Genomic DNA, 11,685 nt, shown 5'->3' on the forward strand with positions numbered 1-11,685 from the left:
ATACAATACCTTTCCAGAAAACAGCTTATATTTGTATACATGCTAAAATGCCTTTCAGTGAGAAGAGCCGCAAAGAACTTCCTGTTCTCCGAGGGATTACACACATTCATTCTGCTCTTGATGTACACCGGACTTGCACACATCAAATTTTTTTCCCCTCACTGGGGTGGCTCAAGCACTGCCTGCTGCGGCACACCCCTGCACGCTGGCCTAAAGGGCCAAGCTGCCCCAGAGCGACCTGCCAGCTCCTCCTTACCACCCATGACAGTTGTTGGAATTGCTGTGCTTGCTTTAGCAAGTGTTCTGTGTGTTCATTATCAATTAATCGTAGATGGTTTATAGTGATAGCACGTAGTTAAACTTATACCATCTACACTATTTTCTCTCTTGGTCCCACTGGAGTGTTCTTCTGGTACTCAGTAGTGAGGGATGCCTCAGTCACTGGGCTTCAAGCCCCGCATCTCTTGCCAGGTGGCACCAGAACGGGGGGAATAATGTTCATTCCCCCCCCCCCATTTTTTTTACCAGCTGTAAGGGCAAGTGATGGGAGGAGGGAGCAGATAGGAGCAAGTGGGAGGTGGGGTCTTGAAGCGGGGGGAAAGAGATGGCACAGGAGCGGGGCCTCAGGAAGGGGTGGTGTAGGGGCAGGGTCTCAGAGAAGGGGTGGTGTGAGGTTGGGACCTGGGGGAGAAGGGGTGAGGGCAGGGGCTTGGGGTGGCATGGAGGGTGGGACCACGGTTTGGGCACCTGTGGCACCCCCACTTTTAGGGTGCTTCCACTGCTCCTGTATCTTCCACTAGGCCAATGCCCATAAGCAATCCACACTCAAACTGCTTGAAATGTTTAGGTGAAGCTCTCATTCAGGATCATTGCCAGATCTGTGAAGACTTTAAGCCTCAGACAAGGAAAGACAGAGAAGCCAGGCTAAAGTTTTTGCTCATGAAGGCAGCCATGAGACCTCTGTCAGAGTCTGATCGATCAGGCTCAGCAGCAAATGCCTCAGCATTGTTTAGACGTGTGCCTACTATCTGGCCTGAGGCCTGACACTGCTCACCCTCCTTAGTGCTTAAGAAGAGGTACAAGACCTATAAGCAGACCACCAAAAGGGGATGGTCACTGGTACCAAAGTCATCTAGGAATGGGTATAAGAGTAAAGTGCAGCTGACACCTAAGCAGTCCTCTTCAAGCTGGCATGGCTAACTCTGGCAGTGAGGCGGGCACAGTCCTGTTCAGAGCATGAGGGAGTGCCTTCTACATCTACAGCACTGCACCACCCCGAGACCAGCATCGGCCTAGTGGAAGATACAGGAGCGGCGGAAGCACCCTAAAAGTGGGGGTGCCACAGGTGCCCAAACTGTAGTCCCACCCACCAGGCTGAGCCCCAACCTCACACTGGCCTTTCCCCTGAGGCCCAGGCCCTGCTCCTGTGCCATCTCTTGCCCTCAAGACCATGCCCCCCGCTTGCTCCTCTTCGTCCTCTCCTCCCATCGCTCGCCCTTACGGCCGGTAAAAAATGGGCGGCATTTGCTGCAGCAAGAGAGCAGCTTAGCCTTTCAGTGCCAGTATGCCCAGCGGTGCAGGAGCCCGCGCTCGAAATACGAGCAGATGCAGGAGGGCAGCAGCAGCATCAGTGCAGTGCTTGGTACCATGTCAACCTCTGTTGCCTCAAACTGCACGTCCGCCAGTACTGTTGAAAGGGAAGCCTGCAATGTTGGTGGTGCTACTTCCAACTCTGCACTGGACTCCAACATCACAGGGAGCAGCCCCTCCTCAGTCAGGGGAGGGAGAGTCGTCGTCCTCTGAATTGGAGATTTGGCTCTTATGTTTCCCAGCCCTGGACCTGCTTTCCCTACTCTCGGCTAAGGCACTACTCCCCTGCTAGGGAACATTCAGCAGTAGTACCACCATCAAGTGAATGGCCAGGAGGTCACTGGACTCACTACCAGTTCAGCCTTATTGGAACCTGTGGTTTTTCCTCCTGGTTTCTAGGCCATACATGAGACGTTCCTGTTTTTTGTCCTCAGAGAGGCATGGGGCACCTACTTATCAGGCACTACCTTTTCTATAGCCTGATACCGAGCAGCTAGAGGTAGTTCAGGAGGACCCTGCTGGACAGCTAGTGGAAGAATAGCCGCTTCAGCCTGTGTGGGCCAATTCCATCAATCTCAAAGCCTTTTACCTTCCAGGGGTGCAGAACAAGCTGGCGGACTGCCTAAACAGATCATTTATGAGCCACCATGAGATGTCTCTGCTCCTGAATGTAGCCTGATAAGTTTTTCAATAGTGGGGACTCCTAGCTAGACCTGTTTGCAAACAAAGCCAACGGGAACTGCCAAAAATTTTGCACCCTCCAAGGCAACAGTCCCAGTTCCATCACAGAGGCTTTCCTGGATGAACAAGCTCTACTATGTTTTTCCTTTAATCCCACTTCTACACAGCGTGGCACTAAAGATCAAGTGGGACCAGGCCCAAGTTACATTAATAGCCCCAGCATCGTCAGGACAGCACTGAGACTCACTCTATTGGATCTGTGAGTGGCACCTCCAGTTTCAGTCTTGTTGCACCCAGACTTGATCTCCCAAGATCATGGTTGGCTGTTCCACCAAACCTGTGGGACCTTCATTTAAGGGCCTGGAGGCTTTATGGCTAAATCCTAGGGAGGAGTTTTGCTTGGAGCAAGTTCACCATGTCTTGTTAAATAGTAGAAAGCCCTCCACCAGGCCTGCTTCCATATCAAAACAAAGGTGTTTTTCTATCTGGTCTCCTCAATCCAGAGTCTTGCCAATGCAGTTCTCCACCATGCATATCCTGGATTATCTGTTGCACCTACAACAGCAGTGATTAGTGATATCTGCTATCAAGGTCAACCTGGCAGCTATAACAGCTTTCCATCCCCATGTGGATACCCATTCTATGTTTTCTAGTGATATGAGAATCAGATTTGTGAAGGACTTTAACCTAATTTTGTTGAAGCTCATGGGGCCACCATTTGAGCCTGTATGAATGTGCTCCTTACTACACCTATCTCTGAAGAAGACATTTCTGGTAGTTATCACATTGTCCAGGAGAGTGGCCAAACTGCATGTTCTGACATCCAAAATGCTTTCTATGAGCTTTTTTAAGGATAAGGTGTACTTGCACCTTCATCTGAGGTGTCTCTCTAAAGTGGTATTTAATTTTCATATTAACCAGTCAATTTACTTATGTGCATTTTATCTCAAACCACATGTGAATAGAGAGAAGCAACATCTGCACACCTTTGACATTAGAAGAGTGTTGGCGTTCTACAAAGACAGGACAGTACAGTTTTGTTTGTCAGACTCAGCTATTTGTGGCATTAGGAGACGGAATGAAGGATCTCCTGGTCTCTTCGCAAAGAACTTCATCTTGGATGATTTCCTGCATTCATATTTTCTGCTGGGCACGCTGATGGCACATTCCACAAGATTGCAAGCAGCCTCAAGGGAAGTCTTGCATAAGTCCCTATCCAGGACATTTGTAGCACGGCAACCTTGTCTTCAGTTCACATCTTCACATCCCATGATGCTGTTACTCAGTACTCCAGAGACGATGCTAAATTTGGCCAAGTTGTACTACAGTCTGTGTGGATGTGAATTCCAATCCCTCCTCTTACATTATGGCTTGTGAGTCACCGGAGTGGAATGCACATGTGCAATGACTCAGAAGAAAAAGCAGTTACTAATCTCTTGTAGCTGTTGTTCTTTGAGATGTGTTGGACATGCCCATTCCATGACCCACTCCTCTGCATCACAGTTGCCTGGCAAGAAGGAACTGTGGGAGCTCAGGAGCAACTGGGCCCTTTTTTGCTGGCGCGTAGCAACAGAGGATGCTTGAGCCGCCCCTGATGGATACCACTGAGGGAAAATTTTCCAATGGCTGTGCACGGGGCACGCACACACCGTGGGTGGGATGGACATGTGCAGCACATCTTGAAGAATAATAATTATGGAGGTTAGTAACCATTTTCTCCATCTCCTCTGCTGAAACACAGCCTTGAGAAGAGTTGGAACAGGGCAACTATTCAGCATCAGTTAACACTGCACAAGCTTCAGATGGTGAAATGAATAACTGCTACAATTGACATTATGTGGGAAATTGAGATTTTTGTGTGTGATTACAAAACAACTAACTTGGATAGTCAACCTATGGAACTCATTGTCAGGGGCTGTTGTGGAGGCCAAAAGTATAACTGGATTCAAAAAAAAACTTTAAAAGTTCATGGAAGATAGATCCATCTATGACTATTAGTCAAAATGGTCAGGGATGCCACCCCATACATTGAGTTTCCCTAACCCTTTGAGTGCCAGAAGCTGAGGCTGGATGACAGGGGATGGATCAGTTGCTAAATTGCACTGTTCTGTTAATTCCTTCTGAGGCATCTGGCACTGGCCACTGTCGGAAGCCAGGGTACTGGGCTAGATGGAGCATTGGTCTAACTCAGTATGTCCATTCTTACGTTCCAACTCTGGGGAAAAGTGGCTGGACATGGAAGCTCTGCCATGCCCTTCAGATTTGTGATTGGGGCAGATCTCACACAGCAGTAAGTTTTAAGATCTATGCTATTTTGTTCTACCTAGGCGTTTATACTGTGCCAGTTGCCATGTTGTCTTGGCACTGTTAATGTGAGACTCCAAATATGCTACAAGTCTATCCATGCCCACTCATAGTGGTTTGGTACAGTTAGGAGTGTCTGTATTCTAACACACTGTCAGTCTGTGCTGTGCTTCTCTAATAATATTTTATAACACTACCAACAAAAAAGACAGTGTTAGACCAAGTGGATGCTCCTAAGAGTGCTGGACAAGTTTCCGCTCACACCATTAGATTGATTGTGTAGATGGGGCTTTAATGCCTGATCAGGATAAAATGAAGCTACTGGCTCGGGACAGACAGGGATCGTAGCTAATCCTCCAGATACTGTAAAAAGCAACAAAGAGTCCTGTGGCACCTTAAAGACTAGCAGATGTATTGGAACATAAGCTTTTGTGTTGCCCAGAAAGCTCATGCTCCAATACATCTGTCAGTCTTTGAAGTGCCACAGGACTCTTTGTTGCTTTTTACAGATCCAAACTAATATGACTACCCCTCTGATACATAACACCCTCCAGATACTGATTCCCACATTCGTTACACCATTTACCTTACTGACTCAGGAACTGGGAACAAAACCTGGCACATGGAGTTGAAGAAAGGTTAAAGATCCAGCAACCTCCAATTACGTGTTTATAGTCACATATATTTAAGGGATGACTAAACTGTTTCCTTAATATCTACAATTCTGCTTCTAAATTATCTCCAGCACAACAGAAAGAGAGGGGAGTTTTGAGATGGGCATGAGTGGGGGGGGGAATCTTGAACACATTTCAGTCTTCAGTGTGTATTTATGTTTGAAATGCTGATAGTAAATTTAAATGCCATGGTAAAGCAGCAAATCAGAATTTAAAGAGACATTGTCAAGTTTAATGTTTTCCAAAAATTCCTTTCCTTTGTCACTAATGCTATCTTAGAATTATTTACTCTTCACCCTTTCTGGTGTAAATTTGTCAGTATCATTTGTGGTTAGAATCACTGTCACATTCTGGTGATCCTGCACTTACGTAATATGTTGGATGCAGACACTGCAGGGGAATGTTTAAACCTGAACTAAAAAACTGTTACTGGCTTTGTTTCAAATAACAAAACGTTTCTATTAAGTCTGGAAAAAAAATTAGTAAATGGGGGCCATAAACATTTCCTTTTAACTTTATTATTTGTATCACTGTAGCCATTAGGACTAGTCATGGCACACAACCCTGTTTTGCTAGGTGCTGGAAAGACATGGAACAAAAAGATAGTCCCTGCTCCACAGAACTTACAGTAAAAGTAGAAGACAAGACAACAGATGGGAAGTATAAGGAAACAATGAGACAGTATTCGTTAGCATGACAGGTAGTGGTCTCAGAACACCCGTGGTCTCAATATTGTCAATTTTTGTGTAGGCATTGGGACAAAGGAGAGTTTTGAGGTGAGATTTGAAAGTGGATTACGAGGTAACTTTGCAGATGTTTATAGGGAACTTCTCTGAGACATGGAGGGAGTATATTCTTTGCTGCAGTAATCAGAAGGGATATTAAGTGGGGCAAGTTAACCCACTGAGGCCTTAATCCTTCAAAAATTTACACATGTAAATAAATTTAATCCTGGGAGGAGTCCCATTTCTGGGAGTAAAGTAAAGAATGTGTGTAGGGACATTTGCTAGATCAGGGCTCAAGTTTGCAATTAGCTAAAAACAGCTGTCTTATAGTGCAAGCTTCTCACACGCTGAGATAGCAAGTGCATCAAAAAGGTTCTAAAGTTAGGTGTCAGATGTTGTCTCCCACCAAAAACTGACCCTAATAGAATATGAACCAGCACATGAAACTTTTGTATTGCATGTAGTATGGCCCTACAATTAGTCTGTGTTTCCCAGAACCATACTAAAATTGGCCATATTCTACTCTGCCTTACCCATAGTGCAAACTCAGTCTGGTCATTGGGGGAACCCACAGGTGTAAATGAGGGCAGAATTTGGTTGGACTCTGTGGATTACCTGTCAGTCTTCTTTTACATGCAGTTAATCTGGACACAAGGCTTGCTGCAGAAAGAATGCCATTTGCAAGGTTATATTGGCTGCCTGTGTAACCCTCAGGCCATGTGTCTGAAGTAGATGCCCTGCTGTCCAAAGGTCAAGTGTAACTAGGCCTGAAACCAGGTAGAAGCAGCATATAGAGAGAGCATGAGGAGAGTCTTCCCAGGTAGGAATGTTAAAAGACACTCCTTCCAGGGTTTCTGGGCAATGACCCTGGTCAAACATGGATTAGCCTCAAAATTCCTTCTTGGCCTGTAAGGCCTTCTTCGTCAGGTCCTGTACAGCTGGGCTGTAAGGAATATGGGAGCATGTTGATGATGGAGATATTCTAATGGCTAACCCCCCACCCTTTTGTCTCTCTTTGATTTTGGTGGCTGCTTCATACCATCTAAGCATAGATTCCTTGTAACAGAACTGGCAGTGTTTCTCCTTATCTCTCCATCCTGCTAACAGGTGTTGATCCAGCAGGGAAAGTCTTAAGTGGGTTTTGCTGACTCAGTATTACCCTTACAAAGGAGGTAGGAGTTGCTAAGTGGTTCATGGACCAAGACATGAACTGCTTTTCAGCGTAGGAACCTTGGTGTAGAGTTCTCAAAAGCACCTAACTTGTTGACTTTCAATAGGACCTGGGCTCCTAAGTTACTTATAATACATAACAGGCCCCACTCTCACGTTTTGTTTTTTTTTTTTGGAACCATGACGGGGTTTAGGAATTAAACCCACATTCAGGCTTGGTCCTGTAACTTCTGTGTATATAAAATACCTGTCTGCTAAAATGACCTATAGCTGCAGAATCAGCCCCTAGCATTGCAGGGTATTGAATCTGGCAAGAAAGTAAAAGTTAACACTAGGATTTGAGGTTTTTAAATTTTTATTTCAGTAAAATAAACACCATCCAGTTTCAAACCAATTATATTAATGTAGCTGTTTTAACATTTTTTTATTAAAAAAGTGGTGTAGTTGTATACCAGTTGCTTAAGGGTATTCTGGTTCTGAAGTTCATAGCATAAATAAAATCTTCATCAATATCATAAAATAACTTAGTATACCTTAGAATAAAACTTTGAGCATCAACGTCCCAAAATACAATAAATTTGTTAAAGTTTTGATTAACCTTTTTGCTCTTTCCTGTTAAAGGTGTTTTAAACCAGAAACTACTAGTTGCACTTTTAAAACTTCAACGTGTTTGGTGCATTTTGAAAGTAACTCAACCATGCAGCTTCTTAAAATCTTCCTGTCTGGTTTTTAATTCCTTTAGTGACACACTTGCTTATAACTTTCTGCACAGGTTCTTTTTTCATTCCCATAACTTTCTGGCTGCAAAGTCAACTTCCTTCAGTCCCACACACCATGTTGTTCAATCTCAGTCTACCCACTTGACATCAGTTGTTTGTAATCCATTCGTCAGGTATAGGGATTTACTTCCTGACCAACTGCTAAAGTATTTCAAAATTTCAGTGCAATTTTGTTCAATTAGTTTTCATCCAAATGCCATCATCGCTCAGGGAGATTAATCACTGGGACCCACTGATCCTTGTAGCGACTTTCCTGGCAAAAGCAAATGAGCTGACTCAGTGCTGGATCCTTCCATTGAGATGCATGGGGATTCTGGGGGAAAAAAAGAATTGTTCAAAACAAAACCGAATGGTCTTAAATCACTAGTGCAAAAAGACAGTGCTACTAACTAACATACAACTAACATCCAAATGCAATGCTAAGTGGATCCTTGAACTCCAAATTGTAGTTTGATACAAATAGTCTCCTTAAGTCCTTTAGAGGTTTTGTGAAATCCTGTGCTATATACATGACTGCATTGCAACAGGGATTCAACATTTAAAAGCTGAGTAAGGGCTTCAGAATCTGGCTGTGGTGGAGGTGTGATCTAGGGGTCAGAGCATTTTAAATACATTCCTATTTTATGTACTGGCATTTTCTTGATGGCTTGAAATTGTTTCATTCTAGTGTTAATCTTGCTGAAAAACACATACAACCATTAATAATCTGGCTTCTTATTTGAAAATACAGGGTTATATATGATGGGCTGTAACTCCCACTGATTTCAGGGAGTTCCATGAGAGTGTCAGGATATTGTAGAGAAGTGGTAGAAAATAGCTTTAACATTAGACTGCACCTATACTATTCCATCTAAACCTATAACCCACAACAACAAAGCAAACACTTAAGCTTCCTTTCATGTTTCTTCTGCAGTATGGGCATAATGGAGATACTGAACAAGTGTTTTGAGGATTACTTTTAGTATAGCGAAAAATATTAAAACAGCAGCTGCATGCATATAAACTTCTTTACTTTTTAAACAGAAAATTATTGATCCAGTTCCTGCTCTGTCTCTCTAAAGAGCAGATGAATTTCAACTGAGTTAATTATTTCCCTATTTTTCTCCACAGAAATGTACACAGTAACTTTTGACCATGGGCTAGAGTTAAGAAATTATTCAAGTGTTCAGGTTTGCCAAAACCATCAATGAACGTTTCTTCCCCCTCTAAAAGCAAATAACCTGTTCTATCTAATCTCTACTCTGAGCCAATCTGTAATAAGGAAAAACAAATAGAGGAGGCTGCTGTAGCAAGGTGACTCATGAGGATCTCTCTGCTGCTAGCAGGATCTTGAACATGCCCATTTGGGGAAAACCTTTATGATCAAATCAGGAACAGCTCTGATGCAATGTCCTTAGTACAGGAAATAACTAAGCAGGGAAAAGAGTATGTCATTCCCCATAGCAAGTTCAAGATAGGCCTGCTCCAAGTCTCAGATCTGAGTACTCCCAGATCTGGGGGTGGAGGGCGTAAACCCAATTTTGAATTTATAATGGGCAGAACACCAGATTCCAAACTTCATAAAGCTGTGGGTGTGTTCAATATCTTACCAAAATGCATCTCTTAGCTTATCTCTAAAGCAAACCCAACTGTAATCAGGTGAGAAACAGGCCTCGGAGACCCAGCTTAAGCAGCAGAAAGGGAGCTCTGTGCCAGTGAATCTTTTGTGCTCCTGCTACTAGGGAGAAAGGAGGGGATAGTCACTTACTGTGACAAGCACACAGTGCAGGTCTGCAGGCTGCTCAGCTCCCCCACTTGCCCCCAGAAGCAGCAGCTCAGCCAGTCGGCCTGGGTTGCTCACTCGCAGAATGTTAATGTCATTCTCACAGCAGAAAGCCTGGATCAGGGTGAAGTGGATTTGCAAAGCAACATCCCGATCATCCTCATCATCTGCTGCTAGCAAACAAAGCACCACGTTATCTGGATCCCTGAAGGATGAAACAATACAACCTGATTAGTCACAGCTAACACACAATTACATAATTTAACACAGACACACAGGGATGAAACAGACAATGTCACAGCTTATACATATGCAGAAGCTACTATGCAGGCTGATGGTATGTGTCTGAGCGACAAGCAACCAAATGCATACATATGTTCACAAGGTGAGACCTGTGTGTACACAGTACATACATGTAGTCAATCCAGATGCATCCCTATTTACTAGCTTTACATGCACACAGGTGTACTTCTGGTCCAGCTCTACATACACACACGTGTACTTTCCCCCTCAGACCCAGCTCCGCTGCACACGCACACGCAGGTGTGCTCTGCCCCCACGCCGGCCCGGCTGCACACGCACACGCAGGTGTGCTCTGCCCCCACGCCGGCCCGGCTGCACACGCACACGCAGGTGTGCTCTCCCCCCACGCCGGCCCGGCTGCACACGCACACGCAGGTGTGCTCTCCCTCCACGCCGGCCCGGCTGCACACGCACACGCAGGTGTGCTCCCCCCTCTACGCCGGCCCGGCTGCACACGCACACGCAGGTGTGCTCCCCCCTCTACGCCGGCCCGGCTGCACACGCACACGCAGGTGTGCTCCCCCCCCCACGCCGGCCCGGCTGCACACGCACACGCAGGTGTGCTCCCCCCACGCCGGCCCCGCTGCACACGCACACGCAGGTGTGCTCCCCCCCCTACGCCGGCCGGGCTGCACACGCAGGTGTGCTCTGCTCCCACGCCGGCCCGGCTGCACACGCACACGCAGGTGTGCTCCCCCCCACGCCGGCCCGGCTGCACACGCACACGCAGGTGTGCTCTGCCCCCACGCCGGCCCGGCTGCACACGCACACGCAGGTGTGCTCTGCCCCCACGCCGGCCCGGCTGCACACGCACACGCAGGTGTGCTCCCCCCCACGCCGGCCCGGCTGCACACGCACAGGCAGGTGTGCTCTGCTCCCACGCCGGCCCGGCTGCACACGCACACGCAGGTGTGCTCCCCGCACACCAGCCGTGTGAGGCGGTTAGCCCCCCGGCATGCCGCACGGACTGGCAGCAGGCTGTGCCCGGGGGGGCCGGGGATTACCAGACAACAGCAGAAGGCAGCCGGGGGCCTCTGGCCTCCTCACTTACACGTTGAGCAGCTTGGCAGCCTCGTAGACCCCGACGGTGACGCTCCTCTGAGTCAGGGCTTTGCTGAGAACTTCCTCCAGCGCGCTCCCCGGCGTCTCCATCCTGAGAGCAGCAAGAACAAGCCGCGGCTCCTGTCAGCCGCCCCCGGGCAGAGTCCGCGCGGCGCCCGCCCGCCCCGGCATCCCCGCCTCCCCCCGGCGGCGCGATCGGCTGACAGGCAGCCCCGCCGCGAGCAGCCCCCCGCCCCGCGGTACCTGCCCATCGCCTGCTGCTCTCCAGCCAGCTCCTCCAGAGTCATAGTGCAGCCGCGGGGGGCGCCGCAGCGTGCCCGGCCCTGCCGCGAGCCTCACACCAACTTGCGCCGGCTACACCCGCCAGCAGCGCCGCAGCCTCTGAGGGACAAAGGCGGCCTCGGCCGGGGTTATCCTGCCAACATCCAGCCAACCGTCTCCTTCCTCATTTGCATGCGGCCGCCCCATTGGGCCATGCAAATGTGGTTTCGCGGCCCGCTTGCCCCTTTGCCCGGGCCCCGCCGTGGAAGGAGGGGGCTGGGAAGCCGGGCGCTGGACGACAGCGGGCTCCGCTGCTGCCGATTGGCGGGGCAAATGGGTTGGGAGGCGGGGTCTGCGGTGGCAGGGCGCTGTCG

The 11,685-nt window shown here is 47.8% G+C and overlaps 1 protein-coding gene across 1 annotated transcript; it reads right to left on the bottom strand.

The window, feature by feature from the left end:
* Nucleotides 1–7,481: 7,481 nt before the first annotated feature.
* On the bottom strand, nt 7,482–11,445 carry GADD45A (growth arrest and DNA damage inducible alpha). The gene is made up of 4 exons (XM_030573797.1): nt 11,294–11,445; nt 11,040–11,141; nt 9,671–9,890; nt 7,482–8,236 (listed from the first exon to the last, which is right to left on the bottom strand). Exons 1-4 carry the CDS (start codon nt 11,335–11,337, stop codon nt 8,123–8,125), a joined length of 480 nt encoding a protein of 159 aa, XP_030429657.1. The 5' UTR covers nt 11,338–11,445; the 3' UTR covers nt 7,482–8,122.
* Nucleotides 11,446–11,685: the final 240 nt, after the last annotated feature.

This window comes from Gopherus evgoodei, chromosome 8 (genome assembly GCF_007399415.2).
Source record: "Gopherus evgoodei ecotype Sinaloan lineage chromosome 8, rGopEvg1_v1.p, whole genome shotgun sequence".
Taxonomy (NCBI): domain Eukaryota; kingdom Metazoa; phylum Chordata; order Testudines; family Testudinidae; genus Gopherus; species Gopherus evgoodei.